Genomic DNA, 24192 nt, shown 5'->3' on the forward strand with positions numbered 1-24192 from the left:
AGGCAGTTCTTTTTAGAAAATATGTGAGCGTAAGTACTAATATTGGCAGTCATTTCAATATCAGCTTAGTGAGTGCATAAAATGAGGAATGACTAACCTGTTATACTCTTAATTAGTGAACACCTGTACACAATGAAAGCATGGCTGATTTATGAATGCATGAAAATCTAACCAGGCAATTAATGTTCAATTTAAAATTCACATTATTGAAAAAGTAGCAGAAAAAAACAAGTTGTACAAGGCAAATCACAAAAGCAGAAAAGTTGGATTTTCTATGAACGAATCTTTTCCAACAAATTTAGTCTACTTTATCTTTTATTTTCTTGATTGCTTAATTTTTGTATGGAAATAATTTGAACATCTTTTGTATAGCTATTCCTATTCAGTACAATAAATTAACCATTTGGTTTTTTTTTTTTCAAAGTATCAGACCTAGTGTGTTTTATAGGAAAAAATCAATAATAATTAAAAAATCAGTTTTTTATTATCATAAGCTTTGTTCAATTTGTAAGAATTTATAAATCACATTTTTGGTTCAATTATATAACTATAATACAAAATGGACTATTAATTCTTAGTGTTCTGTGTATATGTATCTCTCACCTAGGTACTGATTGGGTGGGGGGCATGTGAAGGAAAGAAAAGAAATATTTCTTTTAACATTTCAACAAAAACATACAGAGTACCAGTGTCAAAATACTGTCTTGGGTGCTAAAGATATAACACTAAAATTTTAGACAAAGATCCTCATCCTCAGTGCACTGACATTCTAATGACTATTGAGATTCATATATTATCACTGAATGTAAAAATATTAAAATTTGTTTTTCCTCTCCTTGTATTGGCAATCTACCCCTTATTCTCTGTTTTCAGATTGCTTTCATCAGCATTATTGACACCTGTATTTGCCTAGGCTAGTGCCCTACTAGACACTTTAAAAAAGTTTTTAATGTTTATTTATTTTTGAGAGAGAGAGACAGAGTGCAAGTGATGGAGGGACAGAGAAAGAGGGAGACTCAGAATCTGACGCAGGCTCCAGGCTCTGAGCTGTCAGCACAGAGCCCAATGTGGGACTTAAACTCATGAACCATGAGATCATGACCTGAGCTGAAATTGGACACTTAACTGACTGAGCCACCCAGGTGCCCCTAGACACTTTTTAATATGTAATTTTATAAGGATATAAGAGGTAAATCTCAATAAAACTTTGTTTAAAGTACTAAAAACTTTATGAAATTTTTTTAATGTTTTTTTTTCCAGACACTGGGCTATATATTTAAATTTTGATTTTTTATATTTTTTAATATTTTAATTTTTTAAAATTTATTTCTGAGAAAGTGTGCCTGTGCAAGTGGGAGAGGGGAGGAGAAAGAAGAAGAGAGAATCCCAAGCAGGCTCTGTGCTGTCAGGACAGAGCTCTATGTGGGGATCGAACCCTATGAACCGTGAGATCATAACTTGAGCTCAGATGGAGAGTTGGATGCTTAACCAACTGAGCCACCCAGGTGCCTCTAAAATTTGTGTTTAAATACAGCTGCTAATTCCTCTACGTGACTATTAGAATCATTTTAGAGATACTTCATTCCAAAAGACCAGAAGAGTGCTGTGTTTTCAAGGCAGGAAGCAGATGGATATTTATTCTACACATAGATATCAAGGGGGCAGTAGGTCAAGTTAAGGTGATGTTTGCCTATGCAGAGTATAATTTATGCCAGGTCAGGTGATGAAGGGCAATATAGAGTTCTAAGGAAGTACACTGAAATTAAACTTTACTGTTACCACTGGAAAAAAAATGGTGGGCCTATCTATTCTGAATTTTATGGATTTGCTATATTGAATGAGTATATAATTATATAAAGAAACTAACTGCTTCAATTTCATGGTAACTTGAAGATGAATGCTAGGGTTGGGAGGCAATTTAAGCATCTAGATGCATTTGCAGATAAAAGGAGAAAAAGATCGGAAAACAAATAAAATGAAATAATTATCTTAAAGAAAATAATATTATGATGTTTAGGTAAGTGAATCAGGAAAAAATATACAAAAGCAAAAAATCATGGTTAATTCAATTGCTTTTAAAGTGATTAGCAGCATGCTAAATTGAATTCTGATTCTCCAAAATTCTTACCTGCTTCATTTGTACGGATCATTCGAGATGGGGTGCTTGGATCTCCAGTCCCGATTGGGTTGGTAGCCACCACTCTAAATTCATATTCCACCCAAGGGTTAAGGTCCACTGCCATGGCTGACTCCATGTCACCTGTTATGATTTCTGGGACTATGGAGAGGAAAGAGATTTCATGGCATTAGGAGGACTCAGAAATAGTTACAAAGGGCAATCAAGGATATCACAGGTATAACAGAATCAGCAGACTGATGCATAATACCTTATTACACATGGTCATGGTGTCACTTCTTGTCTCATTAGTAAAATAAAAATTAGTCTTCAGAAAGTTAGCACTTGTCCATTCAAAGATTGTTGTAGTTAATTAGAATTCTTTCATCTCATCTTTATACATAAATTACCATAACATAACTTGCCATTATCTACAGTAAAAGTCATTTTTTAAACCTCTCAGCCTCAAATAAGAGGCTAACTAGTGCTATAATGTAAGCAAGTAGTTCCTAAATTTCTAGGGAAATTTCTTGAGCGGTTTGCCTCTCGCAGTTCTGCAAACATACTTAGCCACTTAGCAGTTCAAAGCTGCAAACCTCTCTAGTTTAAAAATTCAGGTTTGTGGGATCTAAGAAGAAGCTTTGCACTCTTTTTGGAATGACTTTCATCATTTTGATTTTATTAAACACAAAACTGTCAATACAATTATCATGGAGTAAAATACTTTTTACATAATATACATGCTGTATTTGGGATTGCTTTTCTTGTTCATTCATCTCTGCTGTCTAGGAAATACTTCTGGAAGAACATTTGTCACAGGGGTGGAGATAGGGAAAGAGGAGAATTTCCCTTATGATGTGCAAAGATCCTCTGGATTTATGTCAACCCTGGACTTCTGTATAAGCATGTTAGGATAGGGGTGGCTCTTGATTTGATGACTTAATGCAATTTTACTATGACAAGATGGAATTTGGATTTTACATGAAAATCTATTTTGAAATGTGTCAAGAGAATGTTAACAAATAATCAGTTCTGTGAAAGATGAATGATCAGAGCATCGGAAGTGTGGGCTGCCTGACAAATCTCATAGCACTGAAAAGCAGAATTTTTTTAAAGCAGTAAAATAAAGACTGGAGAAAAGTCTGTCCCTTTTTACTGCACTGGCAGCTGAACAATATCCTTGGATTCTAAGAGATAGGAGGAAAAAGTCCACTGCTCAGTCCATAGCTTGGTGAAATGCTGCCTGTCAAATATAAACATGCAAAGATTTCCCTAGACACTTAGCCCTCCCTAGCTCCTAACCTACACTATATCATCAATACTTGCTTTGATCCATCAAAGACTTCCCTCACTGTTTCACTTACTTCTGTTTATGTCAGTCACCTCAAGCAACTCTAGACATGTAGGTTGTCCCTCATCCTTTTAATTCTAATCCCCATAGAATTCTGTACGTATCTTTTCTTCTTCCTATCTTTCCCTACTCTGTGAAATCTTTTTACTGTGACCCTTGGAATTTATAATCCTTATTAACAAAATCCCCTGTATATCATGTTCTTTCCTGAACATCCTTCCAACTTTTACTTTAATAGAATCCTGAATCCCCAATAAGGAATCTTTATGCCTCTCAAAGGGTGGCCCTCTTAAGATACTCTAAAGAAGAGTAACCAATCTATCTTGGTTGTGTACATTCTCTCCCTTGTCTCTAATGGAATTTTTTCATTAGCATATAAGCATGCAAGTATTCTCCCCACACAAACTCTACCAAAACAAAACAAAACTCAAAATTTCCTCTCCTTCTAGCCTTCATCCAGTTTCTACTTCTTGAGAGTTGTCTGTGCTATTATTCTCAGTCTTTAATAATTTTCCTTTTATTTTTCCTTGAACTCACTCCAAACATAAAAGATGGGAAGAAGAGATCCTACCTTTAAGCTCTTACCTCCAGCATTCTCCCATAACTGCCCCTGTCAAGGTTACCGATGGTCTTTATTACTAAAACCCTATTGTCAGATCTCTGTTCCTCATCTTTCTTGACCTAACATTATTCTTTGACACATTCTCTTTTCTTTGAAATACTTTTTGAAAACTGTTTTCTCTCACCTGGCTATCCCTTATTAGTCACCATTGCCGGTTTCTTTCCACCTTTCAGATGCACTGAGTTCTACTGACTCTTTAGTGATCTTATCTAGTCTCATGGTTTTAAATACCTTCTGTGTGCTATGATGCCCATATTTTCAGACATGAATTTCTTTCCTGGACTCCAAACTCATTTGTCCAATGACCTATTAGACATTTCTATTTGGATAGGGTTCTCAACCTTAAATTCCACCTATTTCTGAAGTATTCCTTATTCAGTGAATGATAATTGTATTCTTATGGGTGTTGTAGCCATGACCTTGGTGTCATCCTGAATTCCTTTCTTTCTCCCTTGTATAACTTTAGCCCATAAGTAAATTATAACATTGCTGACATCAAAATATGGTAGCTTCACTTCCTTTTGCAACAAAGCTTCTTAAAAGAGTTGTCTATATTCTCTTTCATTCTTTCCTTCTTTTTCCTTTTTTAAAAAATGAATACAGTGACATATTGGGATAATGTGTACAGTATAATGATTCAAAATTTCTATGCATTACTCAGTGCTCATTAAGAGAAATGTACTGTTGATTCCCTTTATCTTTTTACCCTTTCCCCATCTATTTATTCTCTGACAACCGCCAGTTTGTTCTCAGTATTTAAGAGTCTGGTTTTTGTTTGTATGTTTGTTTGTACTTTCTTTCTGTTTGCTTTGTTTCTTAAATTCCACATATAAGTGAAATCCTATAATATTTGTCTTTCTCTGACTGACTTGCTTCACTTAGCATTATATTCTGTAGGTCCATCTATATTGTTGCAAATAACAAGATCTCATTCTTTTTTTATGGCTTTTTAATATTCCATTTTATACATATAGCATATCTTCTTTATCTGTTCTATCAATGGACACTTGGGTCACTTCCTATCTTGACAATTGTAAAAAATGCTGCAATAAATATAAGGGTGAGTATATCTTTTAAAATTAGTGTTTCCTTTTTCTTTGGGAAAGTACCCAGTAGTGGAATTACTCATTTATGGTAATTCTATTTTTAATTTTTTAATGAAACTTCTTACCATTTTCCAAAGTGGCTGCACCAATTTACATTCCTGCCAACAGTGCCTGATGCTTCATTTTTCTCTGCATTGCTGCCAACATTCATTACTTTTTATCTTCTTGATACTAGCCATTTTGACAGGTGTATATCTCACTGTGGTTTTAATGTGTATTTCCCTAATGATTAGTGATATTGAACATCTTTTCATGTGTCTTTTAGTCATCTGTATGTCTTCTTTGGAAAAAAGTTTATTCGGGACCTTTGCTCATTTGTAAATCAGATTATTTGAGGTTTTTTTTTTTATGTTGCCTTTATATATCGTGGATATTTACCCATTATCAGATATATTATTTGCAAATATCTTCTCCCATTCAGTAGATTGCCTTTTTGTTTTGTTAATGTTTAATTCACCATGTAAAAGGTTATTACTTTGGTGTAATCCTAATAGTTTACTTTTGCTATTATTTCCCTTGCCACATAGGAGAACTATCTAGAAAAATGTTGCTGTGGCTGATATCAAAGGAATTATTGCCGATTCTTTCTTTTAAGAATTTTATGGTTTTGGGTCTACTCTTAGGTCTTTAAACTATTTTGAATTTAGTCTTGTGTGTGATGTAAGAATGTGGCCCAGTTTTATTCTGTTGCATGTAGCTGTCCAGTTTTCCCAACACCATTTATTGAAGAGACTATCTTTTCCCCATTGTACATTCTTGTGTCCTTTGTTGCAGATTAATTGACTATATATGCATCGGTTTATTTCGGGGGTCCTTTTTCTGTTCTATTGATCTATATGTCTATTTCTGTGCCAGTACCACACTGTTTTGATTATTACAGCTTTGTAGGATATCTTGAAATCTGAGAATGTGATATCTCCAGGTTTTTTTTTTTTTCTTTTTTCTCAATATTGCTTTGGTTATTCAGCACCTTTTCTTGTTCCAAACAAATTTCAGTAGTCTGTGAAAAATACTATTGGCAGTTTTTTGATAAGGATTACCTGAAGTCTGTAGATTGCTTTGGATAGAAAGGACATGTTAACAATATTGGCTGTTCCAATTTATAAACATGGATATCTTTTAATTTGTTTGGGTCATTTTTAATTTCTTTTATCCGTGTTATAGTTTTCAAAGTACTGGTCTTTAACATCCTTGGATAACTTTATACTAGGAATTTCATTATTTTTGGTACAATTATAAATGGAATTGTTGTTTTAAAATTTTTCTTTCTGCTACTTCATTACTATAATATAGAAATCACACATATTTCTGTATATTAATTTTGTGTCCTGTGACTTTACTGAATTAATCTACCAGTTCTCGTAGTTTTTTGTGGAGTCTTTAATGTCATGTCATCTGAAAATAGTGAGTTTTACTTCTTTCCTACCAATTTGGTGGCCTTTTATTAATTTTTCTTATCTGATTGCTGTGGCTAGGAATTCCAGTGCAATTTTAAATATAAGTGGTGAAAGTAGACATCCTTGTCTTTGATTCTGATCTTAAAGGAAAGGCTCTCAGTTTTCACCATTGAGCTATGGGATTTTCATACATGATCTTTATTGTGTTGAGGTATGTTCCTTCCAAACCTACTTGTTAAGTTTTTATCATGAATGGATGTAGTACTTTGTCAAATGCCTCTTTCTTGCATCTATTGAGATGATCATAGGATTTTTATTCTTTGTCTTCTTAATGTGGTGTATCACAGTGCTTGATTTGCAAATACTGAAACACTGTACATCCCATTTATTGTGGTGAATGTCCTATTTTGAACTCATTTTTGTGAGACTTTATTATTTTACTAAAATTACTACTGTCAAGGTAACCAATGACTTCCATGCTGTTAAGATCAATGATTAATTCTCAATCTTCATCATACTTCATATGTCAATAGTATTTGACACACTTGATTACTTCCCTTTCCTTGATGAATTTTATTCTTTTGTCTTCCAGGATATCACATTGTCTTGGTTTTCCTTTTAACTAAATGATTAGTTTTTCCCTGTATCCTTTGTCTTTTTCCTTTTTTCCACAACTTCTTACTATTGAAATACTTCAGGGCTCAATTTTCCTACTCTTCTTTATTTTCAGTTCATATCCTTGGACATGACATGCAGACTTATGGTTTTAAATAAAAGTTATATGCCAAAAAGCTTTCCAATTTTTATCTTTATTCTAAATCTCTCTTTTAAACTGCATCCTCATATATCTAATTTCCTATCCTTACAGGCTCTATATACACACATATAGGGGCCTTATAGCCACAGTGAATCTCTGTATTCAGTGGGAGTTAGGGCTTCAACAACATGCTTTGGAAGAGGCACAATTCAGTCTATATCAGGGAGGTTGCAATTTTAAATAAAATGGTCAGGATAAGTCTCATTGAGAAGGCACATTTGAGTGAAGTTTTAAAGGAAATGTGAATTTAGCTATGCTTATATCTAGGGGAGAAGCATGTCAGGTAAAAAGTACAACTAGTGTAAAGGTATTAGAAGCATTATATGGAAGAACATTAGAAGATTAGTGAGTTAGGAGCAAAGTGAACTTTAGGAAGAATGGTAAAGATGAATGATGTATGATAGAAGATGATAGGACCAAGCAATACAGGAGTTGAGTTTTCATTCTGAAAAAAATGAAGAGACGCTGAAAGACTGATATTATAAGTCTTATATTTTAATACATTAGTTCAAACTATGTTAAAAATAGAAAGGAGGCACCTGGCAGGCTCAGTTAGTTAAGTGTCTGACTTAGGCTCAGGTAGTGATCTCATGGTATGTGGGTTTGAGCACTGTGTCAGCTCTGTGTTGACAGCTCAGAGCCTGGAGCCTGCTTCGGAATTTTGTGTCTCCCTCTCTCTTTGCCCCTGCCCCACTCACACTTTGTCTCTATCTCTAAAAAACAAACATTGAAGGAAAAGAGGAAGATGGCTAAGAAGTAGGGAGCTCTGTATATTTCACTCACCCCCATCTCTCAAACGAAGGCCTGAAGCCATAAGACACTGAACCACAGAGTTTGGGAGGAAAGAGACAGAGTCCACTGAGAGAAGACAACCACATAGGGCAGGACCTCAGGGAGAGGGCCACAGGATGCAGTGGAGGCTAAGACTTGCCTATACCAAACCATGCCCATCCCCACTAGAGAGCTGCTTTTTTTTTTTTTTTTAACCAGAGACTGGGGCAAGGTCAACATGGATGCACTGCCATGATTAATTCTAAATCAATTCTTTCTATTCAGATATATTTTCCCTTATCTCATTCATATCCCTCCCCTCTGCTAGACTGGGCACTCTGGTCATTGGTTTGCTTAAACAGTCACATTTAACTCGTTCTCTAGATGTATATTCTACACCTCCACTGCTACCTTTCTATCTCTCTCCTTCTGGAGTAATCAGACTATATAGTTTCTCTGAGTAACATTATCTTTGTTTCTTTCTCCTCGCCTTCTACCATATTCTCCTCTTTCTCTCTCTGAATTAAGCCTCTTAGTCTTTCTGACTGGTCATTATCCAATTTCACTTTCTTCCCACCATGTCATTTCTCTCTTTGTATATGTTTTTCCCCATGAGCACTGCATACACCCTCCTCCTTATTTGTAGCTGGAAATTCTGTTTCTATGCTTTTGCACTGTCCCTTGTCTTTTAGTCTTTTCTTTTTTTTTCTTTTCTTTTTCTTTTTCTCTTTCGGTTTGCTTGTTTGTTGGATTTGTCTGTGTATTTCTGTGCCTTTCTTCCCTGTGTGTTTGTCTGTCTGTTTTCTTTTCCAGAGCTACCTCAAGAAACAAGCCAAAGTACACATGATGGAGAATTCCAAATACCACTACGAGTAGGGAAATAAAATAACCAAAGTCTCAAGAAGAGAGACTAAAAGACACCATTCAAAGAACACTTCCTGAATGGACGGGCCCTGAACAGTCAAGGAGCCTTCTTTATTTTTTTTTAAATGTTTTATTTATTTCTAGGAGAGAGAGAGAGAGACAGCGTGAGCAGGGGAGGGTCAGAGAGAGAGGGAGTCACAGACTCTGAAACAGGCTCCATGTTCTGAGCTGGCAGTCAGCACACAGAGCCCAACGCAGGGCTCGAACCCACGAACCGCTAGATCATGACCTAAGCGAAAGTCGGATGCTTAACCGACTAAGCCACCCAGGCACCCCCAAGGAGCTTTCTTTAATACAGCAGTACACGCAGGTACAGAGTGCATAACAAGCTTTGAAAACTAACAAGAGACAGAAAGCTAGCCAAAATGACGAAATGGTAAACTCTCCTCTAAAGAAATTCCAGGAAGAAATGACAGCTAAAGAACTGCTCAAAACAGATAGAAGAAACATAACTGAACAAGAATTTAGAACAATAGTCATAAAATTAACAGCTGGGCTTGAAAAAGGCATGGAAGACATCAGAGAAGCTATTGCTACAAAGACTATTACCTTAAAAATAGTTTTGATGAATTAAAAAATGCTATAAATGAAGTGCATAATAAAATGGAGGTGTCCAATGCACGGATTGAAGAGGCAGAAAGAAGAATAGGTGAATTAGAAGATACAATTGTAAAAAAAGGGGAAGCCAAGAAAAAGAGAGATAAACTGATCCAGGAACACGAAAAGAGAGTTCGAGAGCTGAGCCATACAATCAAACAGAACAATATCCATATCATAGGAGTTCCAGAAGAGGAAGAAAGAGGGAAAGACACTGAAGGAGTCCTTGAACAAGTTAAAGCAGAGAACTTTCCCAATCTGGGGAAGGAAGCAGACATTGTAATCCAAGACACACAAAGAACTCCCCTNGGAGCTTTCTTTAATACAGCAGTACACGCAGGTACAGAGTGCATAACAAGCTTTGAAAACTAACAAGAGACAGAAAGCTAGCCAAAATGACGAAATGGTAAACTCTCCTCTAAAGAAATTCCAGGAAGAAATGACAGCTAAAGAACTGCTCAAAACAGATAGAAGAAACATAACTGAACAAGAATTTAGAACAATAGTCATAAAATTAACAGCTGGGCTTGAAAAAGGCATGGAAGACATCAGAGAAGCTATTGCTACAAAGACTATTACCTTAAAAATAGTTTTGATGAATTAAAAAATGCTATAAATGAAGTGCATAATAAAATGGAGGTGTCCAATGCACGGATTGAAGAGGCAGAAAGAAGAATAGGTGAATTAGAAGATACAATTGTAAAAAAAGGGGAAGCCAAGAAAAAGAGAGATAAACTGATCCAGGAACACGAAAAGAGAGTTCGAGAGCTGAGCCATACAATCAAACAGAACAATATCCATATCATAGGAGTTCCAGAAGAGGAAGAAAGAGGGAAAGACACTGAAGGAGTCCTTGAACAAGTTAAAGCAGAGAACTTTCCCAATCTGGGGAAGGAAGCAGACATTGTAATCCAAGACACACAAAGAACTCCCCTCAGACGTAACTTGAATCGATCTTCTGCACGACATATCATAGTGAAACTGGCAAAATATAAGGACAGAGAGAATTCTGAAAGCAGCTAGGGATAACAGGGCCCTAACATACAAAGAAAAACCTATCAGAGTGGTTACAGACCTATCTACTGAAACTTGGCAGGCCAGAAAGGAATGGCAGGAAATCTTCAATGTGAGGAACAGAAAAAATATGCAGCCAAGAATCATCTATCCAGAAAGCCTGTCATTCAGAATAGAAGGAGAGATAAAAGTCTTCACAAATAAACAAAAATGGAAAGAATTTGTCACCACTAAGCCAGCCCTACAAGAAATCCTGAGGGGCACTCTATGAGGGAAATGTTGCAAGGAACACAAGGTACCAGAGACACCAGCACAAGCATGAACCCTTCAGAGAACACAAGGACTCTAAACCCATATTTTTCAATAATAAAACTGAATGTAAATGGACTAAATGCTCCAATCAAAAGAAATAGGGTGGCAGAATGGATAAAAAACAAAATCCATCTATTTGCTGTCTACAAGAGACTCATTTTAGACCTGAGAACACCTTCAGATTGAAAATAAAGGGATGGAGAAATATGTATCATGCTACTGGAAGTCAAAAGAAAGCTGGAGTAGCCATTAGTCTATCAGAAAAACTGCAATGTAAAGTAAAGGCAGTAACAAAGGATGGAGAGGGGCATTATATAATAATTACAGGGTCTATTCATCAGGAAGAGCTAACAATTATAAATGTCTACACACCGAATACGGAAGCACCCAAACACATAAAACAATTAATCACAAACAGAAACAATCTTATGGATAAGAATGTGCTAATAACAGGGGACTTTAATACTCCACTTAGAGCACTGGATAGATCAACTAGACAGAAAATCACTAAAGAAACAATGGACTTGATGACACATTGGACCAGATCGATTTGGCAGGTATATTTAAAACTCTACATCTTGAGGCTATGGAATGAATTCACTTTCTTCTCAAGTTTGCATGGCATATTCTCCAAGATAGATCACATAGTGGGTCATAAAGCAGCCCTCAATAAATATAAAAGAATTGAGAACATACCATGCACACTTTCAGATCACAATGTTATGAAACTTGAAATCAATCACAGGAAAAAGTCTGGAACACCTCCAAAACATGGAGGTTAAAGGACACCGTACTAAAGAACGAATGGGCCACTTGGGCAATTACAGAGAAGAAATTAAAAAATACATGGAAACAAATGAAAATGAAAGTAAAACAATCCAAACTCCACGGGATGCGGCAAAGGCAGTCCTAAGTGGAAAGTACATTGCACTCCAGGCCTATTTCAAGAAAAAAGAAAAAGTGCAAATACAAAATCTAACAGCGCACCTAAAGGAACCAGAAGGAGAGCAACAAGAGCATCTCAAAGTCAGTAGAAGAAGAGAAATAGTAAAAATCAGGGCAGAAATAAACAATATAGAGTCCAAAATAAACAAGTGGACAGATCAATGAAACCAAGAGTTGGTGTTTTGAAAACATATACAAAATTGACAAACCTCTAGCCAGGCTTCTCAAAAAGAAAAGAGAGAGCACCCTAATAGATAAAATCATTAATGAAAATGGACTTATTACAACCAATTCCTCAGAAATACAAGCAATTATCAGGGAATAATATGAAAAATTATACGCCAACAAACTGGACACCCTAGAAGAAATGAACAAATTTCTAATTTTCACACTACCAAAATTCACATAGGAAGAGATAGAAAATCTGAACAGACCCATAACTAGTGAAGAAATTGAATCAGTTATCAAAAGTCTCCCAACAAATAAGAGCCCTGGGCCACATGTCTTCCCTGGGGAATTCTACCAGACATTTAAACCAGAGTCAATACCCATTTTTTTTTCAAGCTATTCCAAAAAATAAAAATGGAAGGAAAACTTCTGGACACATTCTATGAAGACAGCATCACTTTGATTCCCAAGCCAGACAGAGACCCAGCCAAAAATGAGAACTACAGGCCAATTACCTTGATGAATACAGATGCAAAAATCCTCAACAGGATGCTTTTAAATCGAATTCAATAGCACATAAAAAGAATTATCCACCATAATCAAGAGGGATTCATTCTTGGGTTACAGGGCTGGTTCAGTGTTCACAAATTAATCAGTTTGATACATCACATTAACAAAAGAAAACATAGAAGACATATGATCTTGTCGATAGATGCAGAAAAAGCATTTGACAAGATACAGCATCCCTTCTTAATAAAGACCCCTGAGAAAGTCAGAATAGAAGGAACTTACTTAAACATCATAAAAGCCATTTATGATAAGCCCTCAGCTAACATCATCCTTAATGAGGAAAAACTGAGAGCTTCCCCCCTGAAATCAAAACCACGACAGGGATGTCCACTCTCACCACTGTTGTTTAACATAGTGCTGGAAATCCTAGCATCAGCCATCAGACAACAAAAGGAAATAAAAGCGTCAGAATTGGCAAAGAAGTCATACTTTCACTTTTCGCAAACAACATGATACTTTACATAGAAAACCCAACAGACTCCAGCAGAAGCCTAGTAGAACTGATCTATTAATTCAGCAAAGTTGCAGGGTACAAAAATCAATGTACAGAAAATGGTTGCCTTTTTATACACCAATAATGAAGCAACAGAAAGATAAATCATGAAATTGATCCCATTCACAATTGCACAAAAAATACAAAATACCTAGGAATACACCTAACCAATGATATAGGAGATCTGTATGATGAAAATTATAGAAAACTTATGAAGGAAATTGAAGAAGACACAAAGAAATGGAAAAACATTCCATGCTCATGGATTGGGAAATAAATATTGTTAAAGTGTCATTACTATTCAAAGCAATCTACACATTCAATGTAATCCCAATCAAAACTGCACCAGCCTTCTTCTCAAAGCTAGAACAAACTATCCTAAAATTTGTGTGGAACCACAAAAGACCCCGAATAGCCAAAGTAATATTGAAGACGAAAACCAAAGTGGGAGATATCAAAATCCAAGACTTTAACCTCTACTACAAAGCTGGAATCATCAAGACAGTATGGTATTGGCACAAAAACATATACACAAATTAATGGAATAAAATAGAGAACTCAGAATTGGACCCACAAATGTATGACCAACTAATATTTGACCAAGCAGGAAAAAGTATCCAGTGGAAAAATGACAGCCTGTTTTTCAGATTGTTCTGGGAGAACTGGACAGCAACACACAAAAGAATGAAACTCGATCACTTTCTCCCACTATACACAATAATAAACTCAAAATGGAAAAAGAACCTGAATGTGAGACAGGAAACTATCAAAACCCTAGAGGAGAAAGCAGGAAACAATTTCCTTGGCCTCAACCACAGCAGTTTCTCACTTGACATATCCCCCCAAAGACAAGAGAATCAAGAGCAAATATGAACTCTTGGGACCTCATCAAGATAAAAAGTATCTGCACGGCAAGGCAAACAATCAATAAAACTAATAGGCAACAGATGGAATGGGAAAAGATAGTTGCAAATGACATATCAGATAAAGGGCTAGTATCCAAAATCTATAAGGAACTCACCAAACTCCACACCCGAAAAGCAAATAATACAGTGAAGAAATGGGCAGAAGACATGAACAGACACTTCTCCAAAGAGGACATCCAGATGGCCAACAGACACATGAAATGATGCTCAACATCACTCATCTTCAGGGGAAATGCAGATCAAAACCACACTGAGATACCACCTAATGCTGGTCAGAGTGGCTAAAATGAACAAATCAGGAGACTAAAGATGCTGGCAAGGATGTGGAAAAATGGGCACCCTCCTACACTGTAAACTGGTGCAACCCTTCTGAAAAACAGTGTTTAGGTTCTTCAAAAAATTAACTCCCCTATGACCCAGCAATAGCAGTGGTAGGAATTTACCTGAGGGATACAGGAGTGCTGATGCATAGGGGCACATGTACCTCAATGTTCATAGCAATACTCTCAATAATAGTCAAAACGTGGAAAGGGCCTAAGTGTCCATCAACTGACGAATGGATCAAGATGTGGTTTATCTATACCATGGAATACTACATGGCAATGGCAAAGAATGAAATCTGGCCATTTGTAACAACATGGATGGAACTTGAGGGTGTTATGCTGAGTGAAATAAGTCAGGCAAAGTAAGACAGATATCATATGTTTTTACTTATAGGTGGATTAGGAGAAACTTAACAGAGGAACATGGGGGAGGAGAAGGGGGAAAATAGTTGTGGAGAAGGAGGGAGGCAAACCATGAGAGACTCTTGAATGCTGAGAACAAACTGAAAGCTGATGGGGGGGGGAGAGAGGGGAAGGGAGGGGATGGGCATGGAGGAGGGCATTTGTTGGAATGAGCACTGGGTTTTATATGGAAACCAACTTGACAATAAACTTTGAAAGAAAAAAAACAAACAGAAAACAAAAATAAAACATTGAAAAAAAGTTTAAAGAGCCTTAAAAAATAGGAAGTAATCAACATTATACAAGGTCATAAGGATGGGGCTCTTATCTGATAGAGTTAGTGTCCTTATATGAAAAGATACCAGGGCACTCACTTCTTTTTTTCTCTTCCATGTGAGGACATAGTAGAATCCTGCAGCTTCAAGTCAGGAGAGTACTCATCAAAATTAAATCAAATTGGCTAGGACCTAGATCTTAGAATTCCCAGCCTCTAGAAATGTGAGAAGAAAACTTTCTGTTATTTAAACCACCACATTTATGTTCTTTTGTTATGGCATCTTGAGCAGACAAATACACTGCCCATAGCATAATACTTTAGATCCTCCTTATATTTCATTAAGCTTTTTGTTCACTAACTTCTTTTGTTTGTTTTGTTTTGTTTTTATTTTTTATTTAAGTTTTAGTTAGTTAACATACAGTGTAAGATAGGTCTTAGGAGTAGAATTCAGTGATTTATCACTTACATGCAACACCAAGTGTCATCACCACAAGTGCCTTGTTTAGTACCCATCACCTATCTAGTCCATCCCCCACTCACCTCCCTCCATTAGCCTTCAATTTCTTCTCTGTCATTAAGAGTCTCTTGTGGTTTGTTTCCCTTTCTTCTCCTCATCCCCACTTCCCATATGTTCATCAGTTTTGTTCCTTAAATTCCACATATGAATGAAATCATCTGGTATTTATCTTCCTCTGATTGACTTATTTTGCTTAGCACAATACACTCTAGCTCTATCCACATCATTGTAAATGGCAAGATTTCATTCTTTTGTTGGCTGAGTAATCATCCATTGTATATAAACCACATCTTCTTTATTCATTTATCAGTCAATGGATATTTGAACTCTCTCCATAGTTTGGCTATTGTTGATAATGCTGTTATAAACATTTGGGGTGCATGTACCCCTTCAAATCTGTATTTTTGTATCCTTTGGGTAAATATCTAATAGTGAAATTGCTGGATCATTCTATTTTTAGTGTTTTGAGGATCTGCCATACTGTTCTCCAGAGTGGCTGCACCAGTTAGTATTCCCAAAAGCAGTGCAAGAGGGGTCCCCTTTCTCCACATCCTCACCAACACCTGTTTCTTATGTTGTTCATTTTAGCCATACTGATGGGTGTCAGTGGTATTTCATCATGGTTTTCATGTATTTCACCGGTAATGAGTGATATTGAGCATCTTTCCATGTTTCTGTTAGCCATCTGGATGTCCTCTTTGGAAAATCATCTATTTGTGTCTTCTGCCCCATTTCTTAAATGGGTTGTTTGGTTTTTGAGTGTTGAGTTTGACAAGTTCCTATAGATTTTGAATACTAACCCTTTATCAGATATGCTGTTTGCAAATATCTTCTCCCATTCTGTAGGCTGACTTTTAGTTTTATTGATTGTTTCCTTCGCTGTGCAGAACGTTTTTATCTTGATAAAGTGACAATAGTTCATGTTTGCTTTTGCTTCCCTTGCCTTTGGTGATGTGTCTAGTAAGAAGTTGTTGTGGCCGAGATCAAAGAGGTTGCTGCCTGTGTTCTCTTCTAGGATTTTGATGGTTTCCTGTCTCACATTTAGGTCTTCAATCCAGTTTGAATATAGTTTTGTGTGTGGTGTAAGAAAGTGGTCCAGTTTCATTCTTCTGCATGTCGCTGTCCAGTTTTCCCAACATCATTTGTTGAAGGGACTGTCTTTTGTCCATTGGATATTCTTTCCTGACTTGTCAAAGATCAGTTCAAAGATACAGTTGTGGGTCCATTTCTGGGTTTTTTATTCTGTTCCATGGTTCTATGTTTTTGTGCCAATACCATACTGTCTTGATGACTACAGCTTTGTACTCTTATTATGTTCCCTGTTTATTGCTTAACCTCACCCATGAGAATACAGTATCCACAAGAGTAGGGCCTAGAATACTACCTGAAAGGTGTTTGACAAATTTATATTGAATGAATGAGAAAGGAGTTCCAATTTCCAGATGTGATAAAAATCAGCACATTTAATTACAGTTTTAACCTTGATGTTATTATTTCAGGCTTTACATTAAAAAAGAAAACTAATATAAAATAAAATATATAAATCCTTTCTCCCTAAAGTACATATATTTATATCTTCTTGGAAATAACTGTAGGTTTTAAAGACTCTTCTGCACCCTATATCCTAAATCTAATCGCTCTTTAAAAATAAAAATTAAAAGATTTATAAATTCTAAATTCTTTGCTCCTTGTAATATATGTTAAAGATATTAATATTTTTGATGAAATAACATGAAATATGAAATAAATTAAATACAAACATTTTCATAAAATTAGGATTTTGCTTACAAATGCAATACTGTGGAGATTAAAGATGGTGGTGGATATATGCTAAAATAAGTATTTTTAAAGTCTTGAAGGTACCTTTTCATAAAGATTTTTTTTCTGGAAGTACAGAAACAAGATATTTTTAAATAGAGTACCTGCTTCAGTGAGAACACACAGTGATTAAAAATGATTAAAAAGCGACTAAAAATAGTGGAGAACCCCATATTGATTCAGGGAGAGAAAATTATTAAAATGACTTTGCTTGTAAAAGAATTGCATCCTAGAATTTAATTAAATATAAACTAAATAAGTCTGTCTTGTTGACAAATTTAATCAACCAATCAATCAGTGGAAAATATATCCAGAGATAGAAGACATATCTACTGAAAGAATAGTTAAGACACATGTTTGAATTAGGTAAAAAATGACGAATACATTCTATGATTATAGGTGATTTGGTTATTCCTAAGCAGACATAATAAAATAGTAAACCAGGTAATACTATTCAATAACATAAAGAAAAAAATCAGACTTCCAAATCAAAAGCCATTTGTTTGAACAGAAAAAGTGCAAGTGAAATTGTCTATTTCTTATGGTTATTTTTATACTTTCTTCAAAATAAATAAATTAGTCACATTCACAGTCACCTGATTTGAGTCTGATTGTTGAACAAGCAATATTAGTAAGTTAATTCTAAGTATCATTAGCTAGAAGGTCCATATGCATGCAACTCACCACTTATCAAAAATAAGTAATTCACTCTTGTGTATAAAGGAATCTTAGGTAATTTTTAAATACTTGCTTATGAATTGCATTAACTTTACTGGAGAATTCAAATGTCAGATCCATTTTTTTTCTTTTTATAGATATATCTGCATTAAAGTTTATCTCTACTGAAGTTGATTTAGATGAAAAACAGCTATGAAAACAAAATGGGAACTGATGTGGTTCCAGAGGGACTTCTTTCCTTGTCACAGACATGAAAAAAGTTGTGGTCAGATTTAGCTAGGGGCTAAAAACATTTAAAACTGTACTTTAGAGTAGGTAAAAGTTGAGTACTACTCCTTGGCATGGGCGCCTAGAGTATGGCATGCTAGAGTCTGGAGAAATGAGGGATCTCATTAGATAAGGAGTCATCTTGCTGGAGTCTTATCACTTACCTATTACTCTAGATAATTAATCTAGGTAATTATCTATTATACTCTCTTATTTAGGGTCTTATTAAGAGCAAATAAAATTGATCACTTATAGGAATAAATATATTTCTGAGAAATATATATTTCCTTATAACTATAGTATAATTAATAGATTATAGATTAATAGAACTCTTAACTTAAAAATGTTCCTGCACTTAAATTAAATTAGAACGATTACAATGCAATGTTATAGGAGGGACATCAAAAACAACTAAACCCCCAAGAAAATATTTAGTCTAAATGCCTAAGCCCTATACACACATGCACATGCACACACACAATCTCTCTTTCATTTTCCCTTCTGACAAAAAATTCTACAGTATATATATCTACATACACACATACATACACATTTATCTTTCTATCTATCAAACAATAAAAAGTAAAAACAGGTTAATCAAGTTGTGAGAATTCAAGGTATAAGGGTGACTAGGAAAATATGGTTGTAATAGGAGGAAGATTAGATGTCCTGGATTGCCATGTCATGTTTTAAGGTAAGAAGGACAACAACATGGGTATGGAACGAGCAAGGAAACATTTGTATGTATTGCAATAAGCCCGTAAGGAAAACATCTCAAGAAGTATGGGCGGTGTGGCAAGGGTGGGCATGTTGCATAGCTACAGTCAGGAAAATGGACAAGGGGAGTGCACAACACCAGATCTAAAGGTGAATCCATTTCCTGGCTGCAAAGCAAAAGGCTTGGGCTGTCACACAAATGAACACATAAAAGCACTGAGGCAGAAGTTTTTTTGAATAAACCTGTTCATGTGGCTTGACTTTGTGATTTTTCAGAATTATCTATTGAACCTAGAGATTCCCCCAATTTCTTTTTTTAAAGTTTATTTATTTATTTAGAGAGAGACAGAGATAGCATGAGCTGGGGAGGGGCAGAAAGAGAGGAAGAGAGAGAGAATCCCAGGCAGCCTCCTCATTGTCAGCACAGAGCACAATGCAGGGCTCTAACTCACAAAACCTTGAGATCATGACCTGAACTGAAACTGAGAGATGCCTAACTGCCTGATCCACCCAGGTGCCCCAATTCCCCAGTTTCTTGAATCTGCAGAGGTATCACAGGGTTGACATGGAGCCAGAAATGAGGCTAATACCTATCATTACATATGTTACAAATTAAAATGTATATATGTATAGTACATTATAATGATAACCAAAATAAATTCTATAAATAAATATAGGAAACTAATGTTTAAAAAAGCAAATTGTATTTTGCATACAGATGAATATACTTCCTCTCTCCAAAACACAAAAATAAATTTCTGTTTAAATTTAATTTATTTTAATCAGCCAAATGGACCACTGTACTTCTATAATATTCTGGTTAATTGAGTTTTATGGTTACTGCACTAAAAAATTTTACTGTTTTATATTTTACTTCTAAACAGAGAAATAAATTTTATATTTAGATATCAAATAAAACAAAATCACAAATCCTTACTTAGAATGGGCATCTACTTCTGAAGATTGTATTTTATATATATTACATACTCTTAAATACCAATATGTTATATAAGTATCTAATAACTATCAAGTGATTGTAATTTCACATATGCCTGCAGACTGCCATATTTGGAAAGACAAGAGTTTGGTTACAACATGGAAAGCAAAGTATCAGGGAGGAAAACAACTTTAAAAATAGTGCAACTATTACACAGGCATTTTTAAAGTAAACATTAACATTTTGCATTGCTTTAAATAATGTCATTTTATGTTAGATTTTATTTTTAGAAACAAAATATATATAAAATAAAGAAAGAAATAAAACAGGTGTGTGACTATAAAGAAGTAGCACAAGGAACTAAGATAATGGAAAAATTCTGTATCTGATTATCTTGGTGGTTTGAGTCTATAAAATAAAATCTCATAAAATTTTATGGTACCACACATCAAAAAATTTTATATAAAAACTGGTGAAATCTGAATGTGGTGTGTAGTTCAGTTAATAACATTGTATCAATGTCAATTTTCTGATTTGATAATTGTACAATTGTTATGTCAAATTTTATAAGTGGGGAAAACTGAGGAATGGGTCCATAGGAAATCTTTGTACTATTTTTGCAATTCCATGTTGAGTCTAAAGTTATTTCAATAAACAAATAAATATAAATGATATGGTCTCTTCTTGGGAATTGAGAGAAGAAAGTAAGATAACTTTATAAAGAGGGAAACAAAGGTTAATATTGTAATAAATAACAATTGCCAGAATCCAAAATGATCCTATTGACATTGCTGGCAAATATAGTTGATGACATAGGAAGCTACTCTGGTTGCCTCTGATGTTGTCTTAGAGCCTCTTACTTGTTTTTACTGTTTGCCAGCCCAGTGAAAATGGGCTGCGAGCCTGCAGGTTGTAGGAGGAGATTGGGCTGTGGTTGTCTGCCGCAGGACTCCAGGAGAGTGTGGCTGTGCTTTCCGTAATGTCTTCAACAATCACTATCCCTGGTGGGCCTGGGGGACCTATAGGCAAAAGAGAATGGGTAAAGTTAAATACAAGCCATGAAGAGGACCCGTTAGAAATTGTGTTTCCAATAAAGATCCAATCAAACTATCTAACCATCCTAATGAAATACATTTTTAGTAATGAAAATTGACAGTAGAGAAAAAGGATGTAGTTTCCACGATTTCTATGGTAACTGAATTTAGATTAGATTTTTTTCCCCTAACATTTTGTGCTTGGAAGCAACTACCAATTAGCATTATATTTTACAGGAAAAAGAAAAAAAACTTAGACATACACACAAGAATATGAATGTCAATATCAACTTTGACTGTGGAAATATATCACAGTTTACAGAGTCAACAATAGAGAGTGAAAGGCAATGGTATCAGAAACAAAAATGAGCCCATCATTACTAAAAATCTATAGATGTATGGGCCTAATTTTTACATTCTGGAAACTTAGAGTGTACAAATACTGTGATGTGGCTCTCAGGTAGCTTAAACTTTAACAAGGGAGATAAAAAAACCACACTGAAATATGATAATTCAGGCCAGGGAAGGGTATACACTAGAAGTTAGGCATGGAAAGTTTTTGTGAGAGGTTAAAAGGAAGGTGTGATTTGGTGATTGATGATGATGAAGATGATGATGATGATGATGATGTTGGGCAAGGGTGGGAAAGTGGTGAATCTGAGATTATTTTCCTTATCATCATGAAAAATGGGTATAGAATAGTGATAATCAATCTATGTGTATGTGGACTCTACCTTCCAGAAACAACTGTGATCTGATAGGAGAAATATACCTTTGTATGATCACTTTTAAAATAGAGTTACCTAATAACATTTAAAGATCTGTAGTGTGTTAGCCTCTCTTAAGTATTTTATTTTCTGAATTAGTCCTACCAGCACCATTCTGGCATCACTTGATTTCCTAGTCCACCTTGATGCCATTGTCATTCACACCATGCATCTTTGGTAAGAAACAAAATTAATTTATAAATTCTTAAATCTGAAAGGAATCTGTTAACTATTTTCTCTGGCTCTGGTCTTCGATTTCTAGTCTTAACTTTGCTGAGTCAGATTTGGAGATTACAATATCTGATCAGGAAGGCCTGATCTAGACAATAAGGAGCTAAGAAATAGTGGCGTGCTGGAGAAATTGAGGCAGTTAGTAAAGACCTCTGAGTAGAAAATTTCAAGGAAGGAATAAGGAGATGGAGATGGAAGAAGAATTTTAAAAGCCTCACAAAGGAACGGACATTTTCAGGAAACAAGAAATGAACATTTTTATCAATTGATTCCATTCAGATTTAGGAATTTGTAAATTTGGTTTTGTTTATCATCAAAGATGCCAATTGTATGAAAGTCCATGGTGTCAAGGTTGACTAGGGACTCAAGTAAAGCCAGAAAGGTGCTGATAGACTAGAATAAAGAAAGGAGTCAAGGAAACTACATTATTATGATGGGAAGATATAAGAATTGGAATTTGTGAAAAGAAAATTGCAGTAGGGTATTTTTGAATAAGAATTTGTGTTTATCTGGAGGGAGGTGGAGAATATGATTATGAAGACTGACAAGGTCAGCCTTATGTAAGAATGATTTATGGAAGAATATATTTGATGTTTCATCGGTATGGCTATGCAAAGCATTAAAACAGTGGCTAAGGATGAGATGAGGTAAATAAATGAGATCCAGGTGGTGAAGAAGATGTGTAACAAGTTGTTAGTCTGGTGAGATGAATATAGAAGAGCAACTATAGTGATGATACATAATAATAATAAGAATATTAACTGTAATAATATTACCAATAACTACCATATCCACACTTTACATTTTATTAAGGTCCTGTACTAAACATTTTTTAAATATTAACTTGTTCATTATTTTCATGTCACTGTAAGATTGGCATTATTCTTATTTTATAGAGGACATAATGAAATCTCAGAGATTGGTTAGTCAATAAATAATAAATAATATAAATTTCTTAATCAATAAACCTTATTATATGTTAGGTGTTATGATCGGCAGTGCGTATCATAGAATCTGTTCTTATGAGAAGTTTTTTGCCCAAGTCATTCTGCCTGTGAACGGCACAACTAAAATTTGAATTTGAATCTGATTGTAAAGCTGATTTGTTCAAAGAAGCAAGGAGTACACAGATCCTTCCTCCTTTCATTGTTAATGTAGAAAGTAGTTTTAATTGAAGGAATGAAAGAAAGAGAAAAAGTGTGTGTTAAGGAAAGGCACATTTAAATTATGTGTTATATATACAGATGGCATTTGAAGAAAGCATTTAGGGCTTTGTGGCAGCCTGTGTATAAGATGGACATCACTTCCCTCTCCTGTACGTGCAGGTCTTTCCCTCTTTGAAAGGTGGAGCCTATTCTCTCACCTTCCTCAATCTGGGCTGGCTTGTCACTATCTGACCCAAAAGACAATGGTAGAAGTGACACTACATAACTTCTGAGGAGGCCTTTATGAGTATTAATGCTCTAGAAAATGTTTAAGTTAGTTGTCTTAAATAAAAGTGTATTTATAACAATAGATAAAATCTATTCTAAGTAATTTTTTTAAAATTTAAGCTAGAACCAAAAGTAATTTACAACATAATTAAAAATACCCAAGTATTTTTTCTCTATGTGTAGCCATTTTCCCAAGTATAATCTTGGGAATTTAAATTTTTTTAAATGTTTTATTTATTTCTGAGAGAGAGACAGACAGACAGACAGCATGAGCAGGGGAGAGTCAGAGAGAGAGGGAGATACAGAATCTGAAACAGGCTCCAGGCTCTGAGCTGGCGGTCAGCACANTTTGTTTGAAAGAGTGCGAACAGAGTTCAACTTTAGTCTGGACAACCAGAGGACTGGTATTTCCTGTTCAAAACAAATTATGACAAATTAATGTGGTAATAAGTAGGAAGTTGTGTACTGATTTCTTGTGAGGTCATTATCCATTCTCCCTGCAGTCAACCACTGGTGGATCCAAGCTGAGTTCTTGTCATGTGATTGTCTAACCAATCTTGAGGAAAAATACTTAAAAAAAAAATCTCAACACTGCCACTGGCTCCCCATGCCAACCAATATTTCTGGCCCTTTCTTACCTAGATAGCATCACTTTTTCTGCC

General features: G+C 35.2%; 1 protein-coding gene across 1 annotated transcript in view; it reads right to left on the bottom strand.

Annotated features, from left to right (window-relative positions):
• CNTN5 (contactin 5) overlaps nucleotides 1-24192 on the bottom strand; it is a 433319-nt gene that overhangs the window by 66482 nt on the left and 342645 nt on the right. Inside the window, exons 12-13 of the mRNA XM_077766718.1 lie at nucleotides 20926-21084; nucleotides 2129-2278 (exon numbers count right to left, since the gene is read on the bottom strand). Of these exons, the coding sequence (XP_077622844.1) occupies nucleotides 2129-2278; nucleotides 20926-21084 (309 nt within the window). The remainder of the gene's footprint in view (nucleotides 1-2128; nucleotides 2279-20925; nucleotides 21085-24192) is intronic.

Source organism: Crocuta crocuta, unplaced genomic scaffold (assembly GCF_008692635.1).
Source record: "Crocuta crocuta isolate KB4526 unplaced genomic scaffold, BGI_CrCroc_1.0 scaffold105, whole genome shotgun sequence".
NCBI lineage: Eukaryota > Metazoa > Chordata > Mammalia > Carnivora > Hyaenidae > Crocuta > Crocuta crocuta.